General features: G+C 35.0%; 1 protein-coding gene across 1 annotated transcript in view; it reads left to right on the top strand.

Moving 5' to 3' along the window:
* Sema3c (semaphorin 3C) overlaps positions 1-23,256 on the top strand; it is a 157,432-nt gene that overhangs the window by 114,442 nt on the left and 19,734 nt on the right. Inside the window, exon 12 of the mRNA XM_047560600.1 lies at positions 1,083-1,305. Coding sequence (XP_047416556.1) covers positions 1,083-1,305 — 223 coding nt within the window. The remainder of the gene's footprint in view (positions 1-1,082; positions 1,306-23,256) is intronic.

Genomic DNA, 23,256 nt, shown 5'->3' on the forward strand with positions numbered 1-23,256 from the left:
GATAAGCCAATTAATTCTAAAAGATGATAAAATATAATTAGGGGAAAATAAAATGTGTTAAGAAGTTAGAAAAGAGTTTACTATTTCAAAAACTGAACAGAGAATGCAAAAGAGATGTAACACATGATTTTCATACAGAAGAAGGGGAAAATAGAAGAAAGTATTGGGAGAACAATAGTATTTGGCCATTAGCCAGAGAAGAGGAGAGAAAGAGAAATGCGAAATATCAAATGAAAATAATACCCAACCAAACCAAAATATACAATCCAAAAAACCCAAACCCTCAAAAGACAAGGCTAGTCCAAAATAATTACATTAAAAATGCTAAAAATAAGAGAAAATAAACAAATAAATGTTTGTATATAATTTTTGAACCAATCAGCATAGCAAGAATTCACATGAGTGTGCATGCACACTTACATATACAGAAAGAATAAAAATAAATAAATTAAAAAATTAAAAAATCTTACCAAAGAGTGAAAGAGCTGTCTCCACTGAGGTAGTCAAAATAGTTGTCCAAATTGGGTGGTCATGTCTATGTCCAACAGTCTTTGTTTGCAGTTCTTCTTGAGTTAAGTACTAATAGAGAGAGCAAGGGATGGTGGTTGTTAACCCCTTCCAAATTCCAGCTTCCGAGATCGCCTCCTCTTAGAAGTGGAGGTCAGATAGAGTGAAACCCTTACACATGAATTCTGATTAACTTTGATAATGGCCATCTAACTGATATTAACCAACAGCAGCATTAGATTGTGTCCACATTTTTTATATAATATGATAATGTCAGGAAGAAATTAAGAAACAGAAAAGCGATGGATAAAGAAGAGTCAAATTATGGCAGCAGCTCCTCTCTGAAAACAGAGTAGGATATGTGGACATAGCCTCATTCAGTGGTCCAATTGAACATGCTATATACTAATTTTCTGCAGATAGTTTTATACACACACACACATTTATTTTCCCAATGAATAGCAAAATGCATTTAAGTGTTTTAAAAAGGAGAGGTCTCATTTATTACTAAATCCAAATAACCATTTTTATTAACTTGGTTCTTTTTGTATATATTTTGTTTTGTTCCATTTTAGTGCCCAGGAGGAGCATTTACACCCAACATGAGAACCACCAAGGAGTTCCCAGATGACGTTGTCACATTTATTCGGAACCATCCTCTCATGTACAATTCCATCTACCCAATCCACAGGCGGCCTTTGATTGTCCGCATAGGCACCGACTACAAGTACACAAAGATCGCTGTGGATCGAGTGAATGCTGCAGATGGTAGATACCATGTCCTGTTTCTTGGAACCGGTAGGTATTGGAGCTCAAGCCATACTTCACAAAGTGTAGGATAATAAAGCACAGATAAGCACCATGATACTGACACTAGGAAGACTTCAGTGCTTACTTTTGTCTGGCTTTTAGTGGGGTCTTTAATCTCACTATGCCCCCGTTTCCACATCTGTAAATGGAGCTAATAAAATAAAGTACTTTGAGAGTTGTGAGGAACCAATGAGTTGATATGTAGAGCCTCTAGAATAGTTCCTGGCAATATTCAAGTAAAATGTAGAAGTACTGAGCTGGATTAGGGCAGGAAGAAATTTTAAGTGTATTCCCCTGAAGTAAAGCAAACTCTGTGACTTCTTAATCAGTATCTGGGGCCATTTTCTAAGGGGACTAATAATGATAAATAACATGTTTTATACAATATTTGGAAACAAATTTGACTCAGGCTTTTTGAAAATATTAGTATTGTGATTTTTATACATCCACAAATTCTAATTTGTCAAATTTACAGAAGTTGAGTGAAAGTACTGTTGTTTATAGATTTAACATATGTCACAATGAACAGGAAATGTTTTGTAACAGTGGTTTTCAAAGTGTGATCCTCACACTAGAAAAACCATTATAAATGAGAACTTTTTAGAAATACAAATTTTCAGACCCTATCTCAGGAATTCTGAGACTCAGCCATCTGCATTTTAACAAACCCTTCTGGTAATTCTGATGGACCCTAAAGTTTGAGAACCACTATACAAAGGAAATAACCTTGGTTTGCTGATCAAATATTTCTTTATGCCTGGCCTACTTCATTTAACATGTCTTCTAGGTTCGTCCATGTAGCTACAAATGACAGAATTTCACACATTCCTATCTATGGTACAGGCAAAGATAGAACTCATTCTCTGTCTTATTGTAGTATCGGAACTACCCCAAGAAATATGCTAGTTTCTCTTCTAATTTAGGAAATAGATATAAAATCTATCTGTAAAAATCATTATAAAATATAACAGTGATGGAGGATACATTCTGAAATTTAAAAATGAATTAGCTGGGTGCAGTGGCACACATGTATAATCCCACAGGGAAGCTGAGGTAGGGGGATTGCAAATTCAAAGCCAACCTCAGCCACTTACCAAAACCCTAAATGACTTAGCAAGACCTTGTGTCAAAATAAAAAAAAAATAAAAAGATGGACTGGGGACTTAGCTCAGTGGTAAAGCACCCCTGGGTTATTCAATTCTTAATACAAAAAAAAAAAAAAGGATGAACTCTACTCCAATTTTTAAAATGTGGTTACTTTTTCTTGGATAAATAAAATTTTCAAGGTGTGCTTTGCTTGTTACGTTCTTTTTCTATCCCTTTTTATTCTTATACTTAAAACCCCAGAGCTGAGTCTTTCATTCTCACATAATTTCAACTTGAAATTTCGGAAACTGAGAATCTTCTAAAATGGACTTTTTGGTGTTCTCTCTCGCCTTAAGCATGCCTCAGATTTTACTGGTCCCCTCTTTGCTTGCTTAACAACTAAGGAAAAATCCCCCCCTCCCCAGACTAACAGTGCCTCACTCAACTCTCAAGTTTTATTCCTGCTATTCTGCCATCTCCAGGACCTTTGTTATCAATTCAATTCTTAATCACTTTATTCTTCCATTTTTATCCTACATTGAATCTTGGCTTAGAAACTTTGTGCTGTGATATAACATGAGATGTACATCTCATCCACTGCCACCTCTACCTGATTGCTAATTTTGGGTCTTGAATATTTTCATGATTAAAAAAATGCAGTCTTCTAACCAGTGTGATATCTCTCACTTCTTTGCATTGTTTGGCATCATAGAACCTCTTTTTGCCTATTGCTTAAAACGTGCATTATGTATGCCTGAATTCTCTGGCTGCTCCTTCGTATTACCTGGCTTCCTCCTGCTCCTGTGTGTGTGTGTGTGCCCAGAGTTTCTATCCGTGGTCTTCTTCTTTTTATATATTCCTTGGTTATCTCTTTTATTCATTTAACTTGGATTATCTATTCTGTGCAAACAAATCCAAAATGTGTATCATTAGTCCTTGCCATTTTCTAAGCTCAACATTTGAATTTACAATTTACTGGTAGATAACACACATTGTGTGACCCATTAACATTTTCAAACATTGTGCTTCAAACTCAATTTATCTTCTTCTAAGACTTTCTAACTTAATTCATTCTCCCATTTTGGTATTCACGACTGCACATTCCTCTCAAGTTTCTCTCCTCAGTATATAATTTCTCTCTAGGCATATCACAGAACCTGGTTAACTCAATAAGTATTTTTCAAGATAAAATAGAAATCCTAACTAGGTTCATTGTTACCTATGTAATATAATAAATTCATGAATGCCCGTGAAAGCTAATCTTAACTTGCATATAAGCTGCATTCTCCAAAAAATGTAAGTGCCATGTAAATGACTATAAAGAATTGCTTTAAGACTCAGCTCAGGTTATCCTATATGGAGTTTGCATTTTTAAAAAGTATTTTCTTTCCTGAAGCAAAGTGGTAATTGCATCTCACTGCTCCCTAATATCTTGTATTCCTAGAAAAGAAGATTTTCTTTTTTCTGTTTGGAAGCCTATTTTAAAGGTGAACTTTGATGCCACAGTTGGATTACTTTTTTTTTTCATGAAAATCTACATAAAATATGTAGATTTCATGGATGGAATTTTGAAGCCTTTTAAATCTTTAGCAATGTTTATTCAAATAGAAGACAGTAAGAAACATGCTTTTGCACAAATTCTTTGGCTTTTCTTACCACATAAGTTTCTGGCACCTTTACATAGACTTTTTATGTTGGTATTTAAACACTTGTGTCATTCTCAAAAACAGTATTTAGGCATATGTTTTCAATTGTAGTGGGAAGCCATACTAATGATTGCTTGCAAAGCCTCATGAGTGTCTTGGGAATTCTATCCTAATAGGAAAGTGCGTGCCATGGCAATGCCTCTGCCAACAGCATCTTTCTGAGGGATGGTAACTCACTTAACCATTGATCCTTTTCCATATTGTCATGTCAGACTGCACTCTAATTTTAAAACAGTGATTTCAGTTAACCTGAAACTCTACCACCAAATATATTGATATAAAATATTTGCTGCCCCAGTAGTTCTTGTTTTTTTGGTGAGATTTCCTTTTTTTTTTTTTTTTTTTTTTTTTTTTTTTTTGGCGGTACTGGGGAGGGATTTCTTACAAAAAGAATTCTCTGTCTTTGTCTGTCACTAAAAGGGAAAATTTTCTCTTTTCTGAAATGACTTTTGGGAGAATCACAGGTCATTGTCCCAGGATTTCTTAGCTTTATGTATTTAAATGGAAGAATAAAACATTTCTTGGGTGTTGTCAAATTCCCAAGTATAAGAGAGCCCTCCAGCTGCTATAAATAAATGTTGATACCCAAAAATGGCCACAATGAGGGAAGCTTCTATTCTGACATCCCTTCCATACCATCATGAGACAGTCAGAGGAATTTGGTGAAAGCATCAGTGGTCAAGGAAGATGCCACAGGAAAAACTTGTGTGACAGTTCATTGGGATGTAAGTAGGATATAAAGTAATCGTATGCAATATGAATATTATGAATGATTTTGAAGCTCACAGAATCTCCATGGTAGTTGTGTTGGCTTAATGCCTGGTAAATGTTAGTTTACTCATTACCATTATAGTGCATAATGGTGGCTAAGTCGGAAATGCTGGTAACCTGGATTTACACTCTCATCTGACTGTTTCAGATTGATTTGTATGTGCTGCCAGATGCCAAGCAAAATAAATAAATGGCAGGGGGAGGGAAGAGAGGGAGTTTTGATCCTTACCTCTTATGAATGACCTTGCCCATTCATTTACATAATGTCTGTGACTGCTTTTGTGCTACCATAGCAGAATTAGGTAGTTGCCACAAGACACCCTTAGCCAGCAAAGCCTAAAGTATACACTACTTGACTGTGTACAGAAAAAGTTTACTGACCTCTTTTTTGGTTGATAATTATAATATTTTAGGAAAATTAACCTTAAAGAAGCTCTTTTCTAATAGGTAGTGGTAACACAGATTTATAATGTTGCCCAAAATAAACATTTGTTGTTTTATCTTGAATTAAAAAATACTTTATTTTTTTTAAAACTTAAATCAGAAGCTGAATATACTTAATTATTTTCCCACTCATTCCTTCTACTACTTCAAGAAAGATAACAGGTTGAAAAAAAAATCTTTATATATATATTAAAATCAGCATTTTGTTTTATTCTGTAGTATTTGTTAAATTTCTTTTTTTCCTTTCTCTCTTTCTTTCTTTCTTCATTTTCTTTTTTATCTTTAGGAAGGGCTGTAAAGCAGCAGGCAAGAGCTCTCATAGGATTAGCATTTCTATTTTAACTTTGCCACCTAGTACTTAACATCCAGACCATTTGTTCAGAGCAGACAGTATTGCACTGTCAAGAGGTTTTTGCCCATTTTCCTTTTGCTTCTGGAGTTATGAAAATATTTAAGTGTCTGGGTCAGGTTCAGACACATTCTGTCAAATTTATATTTTTAGCACTATACATGAATCAGAATGACATGTAGCTTTTGATGAAAGAGTAAAAGTACTCTTGTGAATGAGTTTAGAGGTTTAGGATGATTTAGTATCATTATGATTTTTTAATGTAGGGTCAGCAAATGTGGTATTCTGCCAAAATTCTTATATTGTATATGCTGTTTCAAGCTTCTTATTAGCTTCCGTTTAACTGGGTGAGGATTAAGTTGGAACGCTGGCTTCAGTAGGCCTTTTGAAAGTGTTGAGTTTTGAAGTGTGTGCCACATATGTGACTAAAGCTTTAAAAAGCTTGCCTTGCAGCATTAGAGGATAACTAGCTTCCTAGTAACTTGTGGTTCTGGCAGTGTAGCTCTTAAAATGGCACACTTAATGAACTACAGAGCCAGGAATTCTGATTTTTAAAGAACTCCCTAAGATGCTCCATGCAAAACTTGATAGCTAGAGTAGTGAATTTGAGTTCAGGGGGAAAAAAAAAAAAAAAAAAAAAAATATATATATATATATATATATATATGTGTGTGTGTATTGTCAGTTGGAAGTGGTGCATGAATGTCAGTCTAAGGATGATGTCTAGATTGCCCCTTCACTTAGGGAGTAAGAAGCAAATCTCTTTTAAAGTCACTGGTTTTTAATAACATTGAGGGTCACTGCTTTCCAAAGCAGAATCTGGAAACTTCTGAGTTTACCATGGATTCTGTGGGGGATTTTTCACAGCTGGCAGTACTAGTGGAACAGAGTGAAATGATGGTTGAATTGACAGGAAAAAAAATGATAAATCATGGGGTCATGACTGCTTGATCATGTAGAAGAGTAACAAAGAGGGATATATTTTAAAAAGAAGGAAGAAGGAGGAGAAGGAGAGCCTATAGAGTACAGTTAGTCCAGAGACAAATGTTCTCATTTAAATTTGACCTTAACTGATGTGATCCTACAACATGTGCAAAAAGAAAATTTATGAGAAATTATACTCCATTTATGTATGATTTATCAAAATGTATTAATGTATTTCACTGTCATGTCCAACTAATTAGAATAAATTTAAAAATTTTAAAAAACATACATAGGAAAAGAAAGTCAATTTCATTATCTGATTAATTAATGAAAAATTATTTCTAAAAACAAAATCATTTTCCTTACTGCTAATCTTCAGAGATATTTTATTTCAAGGATAGTAAAATCTCACATAATGGTTTCATAAATTTTAATATTGCTACACTTCTCAGCTTACCCACTTAAATTGTTAGCATTCTGATAATGTAAAAATGTATGCTTTTTCATGCTTCTGAGATATTTTCTTAGTATTAAAATGATGCCAACTTTTGGAGGTATAAAAATTATCTCTTCCAACCCTTATAAGTTCTCTATGGAGAACTGTAAGAATGTGGACTCCATAGAGCGGGCTGGGGTGCAGGATGGGTAGTACTGGTACTCATATTCAGTGCTATAAAGACAGTACCTAGAGGAGTACATCATTCAGTAAGTGTTATATGAATGGGTGAGTGAATGATTTGCACCTCCTATCCTCCACTGGGTTCTGATGGAATCTCAGAAAAGTTAAGATCAGATAGATATTTGATAAATGATACAGCTGGAACACAAATCAGTCCAATTTTACCATTTAAACATTTATCCTCAGTCCAATTTTACCATTTAAACATTTTCCTCTTCATGTTCTACTTCACTTGCCATCACTGTTTTACAGACTTTTCCATTAACAAAGTTAACTTCACTGGTGTTTCTTATTTTACTATGAATAAGTTGTTTACCACCTATCTCAAGATACACTTCTGATGTGGTTAACACGCAGCATTAGTGTTGACATCCCTTCTTTTGAGTGATGCCATTCACCTAACCCATCCACATGTTATCACCAAGTTTTTCATGTTAACAAACTGCATTTTATAAGGTGAAAGGGAAGATTTGGACAACTTTGCCTTGAAACACATTTAGAGTGGTAACCGAAAGCAGGTAGGCTGTGGCTGGAGGCAGTGAGTCGTTGGGGGCATGACTTTGGAGTTTTTTGTGCTGAGGAGAGTGCTCTCTCTGCTTTTTGGTGCCATGTTCTCAGTTACTTTCTTTCCCCATACCCTTGCATCATGATGTTTTGCCTCATCTTGAGCCCCAAGGAATGGAGCCAGCTATCTATAGACTGAGACCTCTGAAATCATAAGCCCCCAAATAAACTTCCCCTCCTCCAGTTGTTCTTATTGGGTCTTTTGGTCACAGCAGTGAAAAAGCTAACTGTTTTAGATAAATCACTAAATTTTTGCACATTAAAAATTTTTCCTAAAATGGGGTTTCAATCTGTATCCAAAATGTCTTGCATATTCACCAAAACACACATAAAACTCTTTGTCATGCTTCTGTTTACTTAGTTGAAATGGATTCTGCAGAGTTGACTGATAGATTTGGAGGATTTCAGAAGATCCTGCAAGGACATAGTGCCTCTCAGCAGGAGAGTTGCAAAGATTTGCTCTGTGACATGGGCTCATTTACTATGCAATCACATATTTCTCTAGATGACTTCAGGACAACTACAGTGAAATCTCTTCCCTGTGTGTTGCCTCTATTTAACCCTGTGCTCACATGAATGTAAGAAAATTTTCTAGCCTGAAGACACTAATTTATGAAGTCCATTGTCTGTGTGTCAAGGATAAATAGCCACACTATGTTTTTGTTCTTGATGTGCTGCCAAGTTTCCCTGAGGCTGTCGAGGCTGACTTGGCAGTCTTTGTCCCTAACAAGAAGAACTCAGCCTGCTGCACAGCCAGGCTAGGCCTTCTCTGTGACTGCCTGTAGGAGGTCTATAGCTGTCAGTTGTACTGGTGGTTTGTGTGGAATGCCAGCTTTTAAAAAATTTTTATTGAACTAGGAAGAGTTCAAATTCTAGGAAATGGAAGGAAATATTTCATTTTAGAATGTGAAATGTGTAAATTGGAACAAAAAGAAACTGGAGTTTCTGAGGTAAGTCTGTGGCATTAGAATCATATGCATTTTACTATTTTTAGTTGTATGCTTATTTTTCTCATCCATTAATGTGGTAGCAGAATAATGACTCCCTCCCTCAATTTTCTTCTACTTCCTAATTTTCTGAACTTGTGGACATGTGGACATGTTACCTTAATTGACAGAAGGAGCTTGCAGGTATGTTTAATGGTATTGACCCTGAGATAAAGAGATTTTTTTTCGGGGAATCTAATCGTATGACTTTTTACAACCACAGGGAGATGTGACAGTGGAAAACGTGTTAGAGTAATGGGACTTTGCTGGACTTGGAAGTAGAGAAAAGGAATAATATACCAAGGAAAGTAGGTAGTCACTTGAAGCTGGAAAATGCAAGATGTAAATTCTCCCCAAATGTGCAACCTCTTGAAACTTTGACGTTAGTACAGTGAGATCTGTGTTGGACTACTAGTCTCCAGAATTCCAAGATAATAAATTCACATTCTTTGAAGATACAAAATTGATGATAATTTGTTTATGGCCACAACATAAAACTAATGCAACTGGCTTTTGAATTCTAGCTCGATTTATGTTTTTCTAAAGAATTTTTAAAATAAAGATTAATCAGTTCTTGTTTTAAAGCTCTGGTGAAAGCCCTTACTGATTAATGCAAAATGATAATATGTCTTTTATCTCTTTCCCAATTAATATGGAATATGATGGTCATATACCACAACTCTGCCATTTATTTTTTCAGTAGAGTTTATAGAGCTTATTGGATGCCAGGGCTTATTAAAAATAAAGAAAAATAGCAATATCATTTTCCTGTATGAATCTTGCAGCCCAATGAAGGAGACAAGTCAATCCAATTCAATAAGTATCTATTGAACATTGAAGTGGCTGCCCAACACATTTTTGATAGTTTTCTATTGATGCATAACAAATTGCCACATTATTATTGGCATGCAACCGCACAGCTTTATCATATCCTAGTCTCCACAGATGTGGCTAAGCTGGCCTCTGTTCAGAGTCTCACAGGTTATAGTCAGCATAAGCCAGGCTGCATTCCTTTCTGGAGTTCAGTGTCCTCCTCCAAACCCACATGAGTTTTGGCAAAATTCAATTTCTTGCTGTCACAGAAATGAGGCCGTTGGCTGCTTAAGACCACCCACAGTTCCCTTCCACATGGATCTCTTCATTGGCTATTCAAAACTGACTGCTTCTTTAAGGCTGGCAGAATTTCTTCCTTGGATATGTTGAGACAGGGTCTCATATAATGTAGCATGATTGTGGTATCAACATACCATCATTTTGCCTTTTTTTTTTTTTTTTTTTGGTACCTGGAATTGAACCAGAAGTGCTTAGCCACTGAGTCATATCCCCGATCCCTTTGTTTTTTTCTTTTAATTTTTTTTTTTTTAATTTGGAGACAGAGTCTTACTACGTTGCATAGGGCCTTGCTAAGTTATTGAGGCTGACCTTGAACTTGTGATCTTCCTGTCTCAATCTCCTGAATTCTGGGATTACAGGCATGAGCCACTGCACCTGGCTACCTTTGCAATGTTCTATTGTTGGAAGCAAACCACATGGAGTTGTACAAGGATGTGACTCATTAGGGGTCGCTTTAGAGTATGACAGTCACTTCCCACTCACATTTTAGACAAACCACTTTGGCAATGATGTGGAGGATATATTAACGACAAAATTAAAAAGAAAACTTTTGTATGTTATAGGCATGAAATGATGAGTCCTTTGACAGGAGATGGGAAAAGAAGGTTGAGAGGGATTTTTTGATTCAAGAACTATTTAGCAGGAGGAAAATACCAGATGACTGCAGAGTCACCTGTGGCTTGATTTGTGAATGTTTAGTTGTGCAAATAGGCAGAAATAAGTGTCATTGACTGATCAAGGTAATAGAAAACCAGCAAGTAGATTTGGAAAGTAATGAATTTCTATTTGAATGACACACCTTTTCTTTCCTTTGACCTATTGTGCATCAAAGATAACTGATCACCTAAAATCTGTCATTAGAACCTCCTAACCACCCAGTGATATAAAATCATTATCCCTGTTTTACAGTTGTATATAAACTAAGGCTTTGAAAGATTAAATTGTCTGCTTGGGACTGTGAAGCTATTGAAAATAAGTAATTAAATTTAAGTCCCAGCCTGTCTCACATTGGGTTGCAGATTTGTTGAGCTATTCAGATAGATAAGTCAAAGAGGGTGTCATTGCAGATACTCTTCAGCAGAGAAGGTGCGAGAGATCGGAGACACAATGTAGGTGATGCCTGAAACCCCTGACAGTGCTGAGGTCACTCTAGGAGGCTAGGAAGATATGGATTTAACTCTGAGAGCCCACTGAAGGGTGGGAAAATGAAGAATATTTTCCACAAAGATGGAGGAGTGATCATGAAAATAGTTGAAAAATAAAAAGAAGTAACTTCATGGTGACCTTGAGAAAAGACAGTAGCAGGCAGCAAGAAGCAGCTGTCAAGATCATCAGTCTTGGCAGGATCATATCTGAGTGTTCTTGTAATATGCTACTTTCCTCATTATCCTGTCCTCTGACACACTAGTAACATTGAGAATTTCCATTCCACATGGAAACAGAGATGTGAATAGACAGAAATCAGAAGGGGTTAATAAGGTCTAGAAAAGGGTGGATTGGGAGATAGCCAGAGTCTAAATCCTCTTTACCTGGGCACCCAGACACATAGATGTTCTAGGATAATTTGTGCATGGGATCTAAACTTTGAAAACTAATGCAGAGAGACCTGTTTTATGATAAAAATTGTTCAGAGAAATAGACTAATCAGTGATCAGATAATTCACTAATCTCAAATGAGTAATTCTTTCCCCAAATAATGAAGCATTAAATAGAAAGGGTTACCCTAATTTTATGTGTTTGGAAATTTAGTTGGAGTAGCCTGTGTAGGATCAGGAAATGCTTGCAAAGTATACCTGCATTATTCGAGGTGAGTCAATTTGTTTAAAATGGAAATCTAAATAAAAGCAATTCTTGATGCAGTGTAGTACAAAATCCTGAAATATGGGCTATGTAACTTTTAGCAATTTATAAAATCCTGAAACATAAATTTTAGTGGTTGCTTAATCTCTGAGAATTCTTAGCTATATCAGCGGGTAACAATTTTAATAACCCATAAGGTGATGGATATTCACTTGAGGTGATACAATACTATAATGTTTATCTTAATCCTTAGAGATAAAATGTTTCTAGAACCAGAATACACAAATATACTAATTTTAAACTTTTTAAACACTTTGATATACTAGAATAAGTAGATATTTTAGTGAAGACAGATACTACAGTTAAATAAAAATATAAGCTCAACTTTTAAAAGGGGCAAATTTTTCTCCTCTACAAATTTTTTTGTTATGCCTCAATTAAATCAAAGCATAATTCAGTCACTCTTCATTATCTAATTACTAGTTCAGTAAAGTTATTGGTCTACAGATTCTTTTTGCAACTTTGTCACAGAAGTCTACCTTTTGTTAACTGACCTAAAAGTAGAGTTGAAACTTTCCACAGTAGTAATGGTTATAAGCTTGTGTGTGTTTTACCTGTAGAATTCTAGGTCAACATGCGGTGGTATAGTATGTAATTAAAATTTTCAGAGATTTTCTTCATAATGACCATTTCTAATTTTGGTTGGGATTTCTCGAAAACCATGTTAAATACAGACTAAGTTGTTAGGATGGTTTTTAATATTATTCTTTGGTAAACTTCAGGGCAAAATAGGGAACATTTTGTTATTCAAAGACCCTTGGTTAGAATGACTGACCTCTATCATTTATCAGCTGCATGACCTTGAGCAAACATCTCTAAATCTCATTTCCTTATTTCCACCTATTTTATGAACTTATTTTAAAAGGGTAAATGAGATAATGTCTGTAAAACCCTGAGTGTACTGTCCAGTAATTAGTATGCATTAAATGGGTGCTTGGAGACATTATATATATATATATATATATATATATATATATATATATATATATATATATTGTTCAATTAATCAACTTTTTCACTGCTGTGACCAGAATACCTGACAGGAACAATTTTAGAGGAGGCTCACAGTTTTGGGGGGCTCACAAAATACTCACAGTATTTTGGGGATCACAGTTTAAGTGGTCTCAGTTCATAGACGACCCACTCCATTGCTCTCGGCCCAGGTGTGGCAGAAGATCATGGCAGAAGAGTGTAGCAGAGGAAAGTGGCTCAGGAAATGGCACCAAGAAGCACAGAGAGCTCTGCTTATAGAGAAAAAAATATACACCCCAAAGACATGCTCCAGAGACCTAGCTCCTCCAGCCTACAGTTACCACCCAGTTAATCCCTATAGCAGATTAATGTACTGATTAGGTTAAGGCTCTCATAACCAATAACTTCACCTCTAAACTCTCTTGCATTGTTTCACACATGAGCTTTTGGGAGACACCTCACACCTAAACCATAGACTATATCTATATATTTAATAAACATTGTGGTGCCTGTTATATATCCTGAAACCGTTCCATTCACTAGACATAAATAATGAGCAGAATGTACGAATGCCTCTCTTTTCACAGAGCTCCTGTTCTTGTGGGAGAAATCAGGCAATGAGCCCTATGCATGTAATTAGTTTACAGTATTGCCTAAATTTGAGTAGACACTCTATTAGGAAAAGCTGAAAGAAAAAAAAAAAAGTAAGAAAGAAAAAAAGAAAGGGTGGATGGGAGAGAGAAAACAAAGAACTTTTATGACAGATCAAGACCAGTCAGGGGTAATTTTTGAAGTATTTCTTTTGTTTGGAAATTATAAATTCAAGTACAGCATTCATATGGAAGAAAAATAAATGGATAATTTATATAAGACATGAAGAGTAGGAAAAGGAAATATAATTTCATATCATGCAGAGTAAAATTAATTATATTTTCTTTAGTTTCAAGGAAGTTCACATAGACTCTATCCTTGGTTCTTAAGCAGCCTTATCAGGTACGTAGGGCAAATACTATTTTCATATTTTATAGAGAAATAAGAAAGATTACATGCCACAAGTGTTGTCAAGTTTATACCACTAGCATGTGCAAAAAACAGGGGAAATGGATATATGGATATCATTCATATATCCATTCAGCAGCATTGTGGGAATTGCTTTTAACTGGGATGTTATTGAGCAATGGTTTTCTACACCTGAGTGCTAACTGCTAAAAGAACCATCACCATGCACTTTCAAGTACCCAGTGTTCAACTCATGGGGAACAATTCTAATTAGTAGTAGCCCCTTGCAGTATAATTGCTGTCAGAAAAACGTAATTGTGGTGTCCTGGATTAGTAGTTTAAGCAACTTGACTTTTGATGATTTATATGCTATGTTAAAACAACTTGATTTCAGTCTATAGACTTATTTAACTGTATCTCTTCAATTGTTATTTTTATTGTGCTAAAGTTGCATATACATATTTTGAAAAAGTGGAAAATAGATTTTAAAAAAAGAGGAAGAAAAGCAATTGTAGTTTACGTTCCCTTATTTGAAACCAGATGTGTTTCAGGATTTAGAAGTCCTTGAATAGGGAAGCTAATGTGCACTTCTACAAGATGCCTTTCAGAACCTTGGACCACACCCCTAACAGCACACAGCACCATGGGACTGTTTCTACAGTGAAACAGCGACATCTTCAAACTGTATGAAATAAATAAGGACCATAAATAGCTTTAAGTCAGCGCAGGTCAGGATGTGCCACCAAATTAGTTCAAGTCAGGGCTAGTTTTACCACCAACCAAACTAATTTTTTAAAAAACCCTTTTTGAGTTTTAGGACTATGGATAAAAGATATTGACTGTGTCCACATTAAAAATAGAGTGTAATTTCCTACTAATATGCAGGTACTATACTATAAATACTGATTTAAAAAAATATTTTGTAAGATATCACAAATAGTTCAACTGGCTTTTTTTTTTTTGAGCGGGTATAATTTTATTTTGCTGTCACTTAAGATTATTGGAAGTGTCCTTTTTGTGTTTGTTATATTAAAAGAAGAGTTGTTGGTTTACAAAACTGAAAAACACAGTGGTAGGGTGGGTTTTAGAAGTGCTTTCATATAGGCTCAAGCTTCTTTCTTTGGAATTTTTATCTCTGTCCTCTGTAGGAAGGAGAAGGGGATAGCTTTGTCTTCATGTCAGTTCTTATGTCAGTTCTTATCATGTTGGTAAACATCTACAGCAGTTTAAAAATGCATATTTGCAAACCAAACTGAAAAACGGTCCTATCTGGTTCTTCTTGTTCCTTCATACAGACCTGAGTTTCCATTTTTTACTATTTAGCTGCAGACTAAGACACCCTTTAGTATTTCTTCAAAGTCTACAGGCAACACATTTTCATAGCTTTTATTAATCAAAAAATGATTATTGTCCCCTTCATTTGTAAAGAATATTTTCCATAGATACAGAATTCTGAATCTACTTTTATTCTTTTGACCTTTAAATAATATCATTTCACTATCATCTGCCTGCCATTGTTCATTGTTTCTCATAAAAATTCACCACTAATTATGTTCCTTGTTTCTATGACCTAGTGTCTGTCTCTCTCTCTCACCCTCTCTCTCTCTCTCTCATTAATTTCAAGGTTTTTTTTCTATGTTTTGTTTTCATAAATTTAAATATACTGTGCCAAAGTTTGGCTCTTTATATATTTGCTCAACTTTATTCTCAAAAAATTCTGTAACATATACTTTCCATCAAACTTGGAAACTTTTCAGTCATTATTTCTTCCCATGTTTTTCTTCCCCAATTTCTCCCTGATCTCCTGTGAAACTCTAATTACACACCAGTGAGGCCATTTAATGATCCCACACAGACCAGAAGACTCTTCACTCTTTTCTTTTTTTCTCCAGTCAAAAGGGTTCTTCCAGTCAAATGGGTTCTTATTGATACATTGACTTTTTTTTTTCTTTCAATTCCAATTTCCAAATATGCTATTAAGTCCATGGTTTTAATATTTTATCACAAGTTTTATATTTTTAGTTCTAAAATTTTCATTTTCAAGAATATATTTCTTTGCTGAGTTTCTTTCAGTTAACTCATTAAGATTATATTTTCCTTTAGTTTTTAAACAATCTCCTTTTAACTATTTGATCATATCTATAATAGCTTTATCTGCTTTGTCAAATCAAAAATCTGGGAGGTCTTCCTTATTTTTCTTGATGTTGATCACATCTTCCTTTTTTATGCATAACGAATTTTGTTATTGAATGCTTGACATTACAGATAATACCCTGACTTTGGGACTTTGGATTCTGTTACCCTCTTCTGAATAGTACTAATTCTTATTACAGCAAGCACTTTATTAGCTGGTTACCTTTAACTAGTTTGGTCTCATTTTGCTTTTTGTTCTAACATATGCTCAAAGTCACTCCAGTTTTGCAGGACTCCAGTCCAAATTCTTTCTTTCCATGTTTTCTGAGGTTATTGGTTATAGGTTTTGTTAGGACAGGCCTAAACTGTGTCCTACTTTAAGCATGTGACATTACACTTAAAGGCTCAGCCTTTCTTATGTCATTTGGATGCCAAGAGTTCTAACAGGGTGTTGATGGGATCTGAATGAGGCCAGAACTCCAACTTTACCCAGCATTGCTTTTCCTGTAGAACTGCTGAATGTATAATTAATCTGTTCCCTTCTCCCCATAGCAGGTACAATCTGTTAAGACTTAGCACTCTCAGTCTGCAAAAATATTGCCCAAGATTCAGCCACAGACTCACAGGGTGTTTCCACATGGATTTTTGAAATCTCCTGCTGGGCAGCAGTCCCTCTCTCTCCCTGTCTGTCTGGTTCCGTGGAATTCATTTCCTTCTGCTGCTCCAAATTTTCCTATCTACCTCCTCATCTCAGTGAGACCTCCATGTTGTACTTGGAACCTAGCTCTCTGAGCCTCTGTTGGAATTATTCCCAGGCAGACAGTGAAGTGGTCATGAGGATTAACTTGTAAGTACTCTTTCTTTTAGTCTTGCACTGCCTGCTACCTATTATCTAAAAAGAATTGCTGCATTCAGTTTGAGCAGCGTTACAGCTGTTTACTGGAGGAAAGTACTATAATATCAATTACTCCATCATGGTCAATGACCATATTGTCCTTCGGAATGACTTTCCTTATGCTATTTCCTTTTTCTCTTTTTTTTCTTTTTCTTTTTTTTTTTTTTTTTTTTTTGGGGGGGGGTGGTGGTGCTAGAGATTAAACCCAGAGACATTTACCACTGAGCCACATCCAGTCCTTTTTTAAATTTTTTATTTTGAGACAGGATTTCACTATGTTACTTAGGGCCTCAGCTAAGGTTGTGGCAGCTGAACTTGAACTTGAGAACTTCCTGCCTCAGTTTCCTGAGTCACTGGAATTGCAGGCATATGCCATCATACCCAGCTTCCCTATGATATTTCTGTTGAAAGAATTTGAACTCTCTTTTCTTCTTATATCAATATCAATAAACTATAAGGTTTGTCATTTTAATGTTTGCAGATTTAGTATTATTTTTGTTATTTCATGTCATATATGTATAATTATATATATTTATATATGATATGCACACTCTGATTTTCAAAATATCTGAAACTTCTTTATTATAATTTTGCTTGGTATTTTTACATTGTGTTTTTATTACATTGCAAATAAATTATACATCAGTAGGAAATGTTATAATAAGCTAAATTCAGACAAAAAAGAAAATAACAATTAACAAATTTATATTAAAAATACCAATTTGGTAGCTTCTTCTTTGATAAATATAGACATCTACCAAGAAATGAACTAGGTTAAAAAGAATTATACTGCTTCTCAATTTTTGAGCAGACATATGTTTTTCTGTAAAGCTTATCAATATGCAAATTTTCTAAAAATTCTAGTCTGTTATTTACCATGGGAATCAGCATCTGTATTTTTAGTAAGCTCCCTAGGTGACTTTGAGAGAGGTAATGTGAAAGCCACACTCTGAGAAACTATTTGTATAATTCAACATGGCTTGAGGTACTAAGAAGCTAAGTGAAATTAATGGCATCAGCAAAGGAACTTGAAAGTCACTGAATACTTTATTTTCCTTACAATGCAGAAAAGCATTTTAACCTTTCTAAAAAGATTCTGCAGCAAAGAAGTCCATTGAACTTAGGTGAACCCAGTGCTTTCAAATTTATATGACCCTACAAACTCTAGCATCAATACACTTCTAAAGATGCTGATTAGATAGCTTTTATTGACACTGCCTTTGGGAGGTCCACCCCTGAAATAGAGACACTTAGGATGCCTTTGGTGACCAGCTGGGGCTCTAACTGCCTCAGAGATGATGTAAAAGGTGTCAACATCAGAGCTCTTCAATTACCTATTCAAGGCTTCCTGTGTGAGAACTTACTAAATGTTAAGAAATGGTGATAAATGACCTCATTTAGAAATGCATATGCTTTTTTTTTTTTTTGCAACAGGGGAATACATGAGTAGAATTGCCACCTCTTAAAAATGGATTCAGTAAACTACTAATAAAGATTTTATAAACTCATGATTCAGTTTTATTCTCAATTTTTAAAAATTCCATTTAAATAATGTATCAGCAGCATGGTAACCTATCAAGCAAATGACCACTATTTAAATGGCTATTTTAACATGAAATAAAGCAGCCATTTGTTCAGATCTAATCATACAAACTAACAATGTAAGATGTCTAGTCATACTTCCTTCGCAGCTAAGGAGCTTTCATTTGCCAGAGATTTCACTTGCCAGCTCTTTTTTTAAATAAGTTTATTTTAATAAAAAATATCAAAGTGGTTCATAAAATTATAATAAAGGAAGAATTACATTAAACAAGTATGAATTATCTTTTATAATTCTTAATTAAGAAATACTAGAACTGACTATCTGATAATATTGCTATTCGAAAGTCAGGCACTGGGCTGGCTGCCTAGGATGACATCCAGAGACACTATGGAGAAGAGAGAGCAAAAGTAGGAAGTGATGAGTGTCTGACTTTGGGAATTGTATGTCATCTTTACTGAAGTGAATAAGGCTGCTTTTCACCTGGTATAAATTAGTATTAATTACTAAATTATAGAATTATAACTGGCTGCATAATTGTAGGGCATGTTGCAAAATGAAAATTCAGGGTCCTTTGTTAAAAAGGTATTAATACTTTTAAGGATGCAAAAGTGCATTAAATCAAACATGCAGCTCTTTTGAGCACAGGAGCTCCTATGACTGTGTAGGTCACACACCTGTGAAGCCAGCCTGGACTACAGTAATTTGATAGGTTTGTCACCGGGGGAAGGGACCGACTGGATATGATGAAGGAGGCAGTGTTTCCCCAAATCCAGAGGTAAGCACAGTTTGGCCCATCAGTTTCCAGGGAAACCCTCTAAGGGCTGTAGTTTAAATGCATCCCAGGAGATAGATATACAATGATTATTCAAATGACTTGCTGGGTAATGAGCTATGTTTGATCATTTGTTTGAGACAGCCAACACCTACTGTGCTGTAAATGCATGCTGATCTCTTGGAGACAGAGGAAAGTTGTAAGGATTATTGCTCTAATCCCTTGTATTAAAAAGAAAGAAAGAAAGGAAACCTAGATAGTGTAAAATAATTAAGGCAGAAAAGAAACTTGTCCAGAAATGACAATGAAGGAAAATAAAATTAAAATCACTAATGCAAATTGATAAGTCTACTATGCTATCTTTGTGGATAAGTGTACATGATGGAGATCACTTCTATGATTTGTCCTACTTATTAACATGTCAGTGCTTTCATGTATTCAAGGACGTATTATTTGGATATTATAAATGCAGAAATTGAGGTTCAGTAAAAGAAAGCGACTCCTGTAATGTCAAAAGCTTAGAAGGCAGAAGAACTGGAACTAAAAAATAACTTCTACTTACATTACCATTACGTACCATTCAACATTCAAGGCAATTTCCGTGTGTTATTCATTTAATTAGAACTCTTTCAACTGAAAGTGAACACACATCTTATTAGTTGCTAGCTAAAACGATTTTTCCCTTCTGGGACATCAAGAGAACAGTCTCAGACTGAGTCAAATTTGTGCTAAGATGATGTCAGAACTTATTTCTCCATCTTTCAGTTCTGCTTTCACCTGCATTGCTAATTTTCATATGAAATCTCTTCATGTAGTAGCAGCTATGACTTCAGTTCCTCTAGATATGAAGGACTTTCAGGCTCCCTATACAAAGAAACTCCAACTTACCTAATTCCCAGAGATAGCTCCTGAATTGGTCTTGTGCCTACTTCTGTGTGAATCCCAGAGGCAAGGGGATGTATCCTGGAGCTGGAAGGAAGGAAATGGTGTAGACTGAGAATGCCAGAGGTGCTGTTTCCAAAGGTGACTCAAAGTGTGGTACCAAAGTAGGGGACGTGAGTGAGGGAAGGCTTTAGCAACAGATATAACAGATATCTGTTATTACCTACATTTTACACACAAGGCAAGCAAGGATTCAGGAAAAAAAGAACTTTGCTTCATTGTAACTGTATTGTAAGCATGTGCTTTTCCCAAGTGTATGAGAGCAATATCCCAATTCTACAGAGCAGTAAAAAGGATTTATAGTTATGAGGACATTCAAGGAATACCATTCTCACCACCCCTAGAAGGAAGACATTTGATGACTGTATTATCATCTTCAAACGAAAGGGTACAGAGATGGCTTTATGTAGACATAAGTAATGGGGAGTTTTATGGCCATTCTGGAATGCATATCTCACGATGACTAACATTTTAATGGGAACACACTTACTGCTCAAAAAACCATAAATTCTAAACTCTGAACTCGTGAGTACTATGCTTATTTATCTTTGCATCTGTATTATCTGACTCACTTAAGGCATTCAATAATTTCTTGTTGAGTCACTGAGTAAAAATTGATGGAAGACAACCCAAGTCTACTTATATTTTAGTAGTGAATAATACAGCCTAAGGATGTCATTAAAGTATTTTCTGTATAGGAAATTCATCATTACCAACAACATAAAAACTATGCAAAATAACAGAAAAGCAATAAGTAAAAGCAATATTCTACCTTTTCTACCTTTTACTGTGAATGAGTCAAAAACAGGGTTTACATTATTTTTATGAGCTCATTTTATACTTTTTCTTTATGTAATATTTTATGAATGGCCCTTCCAGAAGAAAATGATAACATAAAATTTTATTCTCATAGTAAGTTAACATATTAGGTGAACAAAATTTAGGATACAGTAGTCTCATTTGAGAGCATTTGCTAATTTTTTTAGGTTTTTTTAACTGACAACTAAAAATTGTATATGTTTTTGATGAACCATGTGATGTTTTGATATATGTATACATTATGGAATGACTAAACCAAGCCAATTGCTCCATTTTTTTTAGAGCTGGTAGTTTATCTTTGAAAACTTTGTAATCAGGATAACCCTTTGGCAGTTTTCCTAGGGACTGTGGTTATTCCCAGCTTCTATTCACTCTCTACTCAAAGAAAGACTTTGTTGCTGTTATAGAGAATGGTAGTGATCCTTAGGACCAGCAGCAGGGAACCCTAAAACTCCTCTTTTTTTAAAGAACGTGACATTTATTATAACATGACCTGAAGCAAAGATTTTGTATCCCATCCCCAATGATCCATTCAAGAAGTATTCCACTGGGGCCTCTATATACCTATGTACACACACCGTACCACACAAATCTTGCTGTAGCTGTCAATTCCATCTCTTTCTGATTAGTGTGTGTATTTGTGTTTAATTTGTTTTGTTTGTTTTATTTTGTTTTTGGTATGTTGTATTCCCCTAGATATCTGCTCTGCTCATTGTAATGGATTGTTTATAGGAAGTGAGGAACACGCCCAGCCACATTTATTCATTTTCAGTTGTGATACATATCTGCACAGCATCCCCAAGTGTTTCCCCACTTCCAATACATTACTTATCTTCCTAAAAGACAGGGATGATTCTAAGGCAGTGGCTCAATGAATCAGAAATTTCAGAGATTTTAAATTACTCCTTGAACCTACAAAGTTTTGGGAGGCTTGTTGTTTTTTAGTGTAGTTTAAGCAGTGGATTTTAAAATACAGAATGAACTGTGGAATTTCTAAGATCATGTGCTCATATGTTGAACCCTCACAAGTTTTAGAGATTGTTCTGGCAACCCCTCTCTGTCTTGATTTTTCTGTATAATTTTGTCTTTTCGTAGGTTTTTATATTTCTAGTTCTGCCATTTAATGTTGAATTTATGTTTTTTTTATTAAGATTTTTTGGGGGTCTTTCTATGAAGTTTGTAAAGTACAAACTGTAAACATGAAATGAGATCTTTTGTGTCAGAATGACTCTTGCCTGTGCACTAAAAGCCAATCTGAGATGGGAGATTTGAGATTTGTAATATTAATCACTAAATGATTTTTTTTTCACAGACTACATTTTGATTCATTGTACACAAATGGGGTACATCATTTTATTTCTATGGTTGTGCACAATATAGATTCATACCATTCATGTAATCATACATGTACATAGGGTAATGATGTCTGTCTCATTCCACCATCTTTTATACCGCCACCCCTTCCTCCCTCTCATTTCCTTCTATGTAATCTAAAGTTCCACCATTCTTCACTCACATTCCATCCCCCCACCCCCATTATATATCATCATCCACTTATCATGGAAAACATTTGGCCTTTGAGGGTTTTGGATTGGCTTATATCACTTAGCATGATACTCTCCAATTTCATCTGTTTATCTGCAAATGCCATAATATCATTCTTCTTTATGGCTGAATAATATTCCATTGTGTATGTATACCATAGTTTCTTTAACCATTCATCTGTTGAAGGGCATCTAGGTTGGTTCCACAATCTAGCTATTGTGAATTGAACTGCTATAAACATTAATGTTACTGCGTTACTGTAGTATGCTAATTTTAAGTCCTTTGGGTATAAACCGAGGAGTGGGATAACTGGGTCAAAAGGTGGGTCCATTCCAAGTTTTCTGAGAATTCTCCACACTGCTTTCCAGAGTGGCTGCACCAATTTGCAACTCCACCAGCAATGTAAAAGTGTGCCTTTTTCTCCACATCCATGCCAACATCTATTATTTTTGTGTTCTTGATAATAGCCATTCTAATTGGAGTAAGATAAAATCTTAGAGTTGTTTTAATTTGCATTTTTCTAATTACTAGTGATGTTGAAAACTTTTTCATATATTTATTAATCTCCTGTATATCTTCTTCTGTAAAGTGTCTGTCCAGCTCCCTGGCCCATTTATTGATTGGGTTCTTTGTATTTTTGGTGTAAAGTTTTGTAAGTTCTTTATAAATTTTGGAGGTTAGTGCTCTATCTGAATTAAGGACTATATTATTTAATTCAAGTTGACTCTTCTTATCAATATTTGTCAACAGAACTAAAAAGTGCTGAATTATCTGTTGATATCTATAAATCATGAATTAACATTTATAATTTGAAAGTAATAACTTGATGTTTATGAT

The sequence above is a fragment of the Sciurus carolinensis genome, chromosome 8 (genome assembly GCF_902686445.1).
Source record: "Sciurus carolinensis chromosome 8, mSciCar1.2, whole genome shotgun sequence".
In the NCBI taxonomy this organism is placed as follows: Eukaryota; Metazoa; Chordata; class Mammalia; order Rodentia; family Sciuridae; genus Sciurus; species Sciurus carolinensis.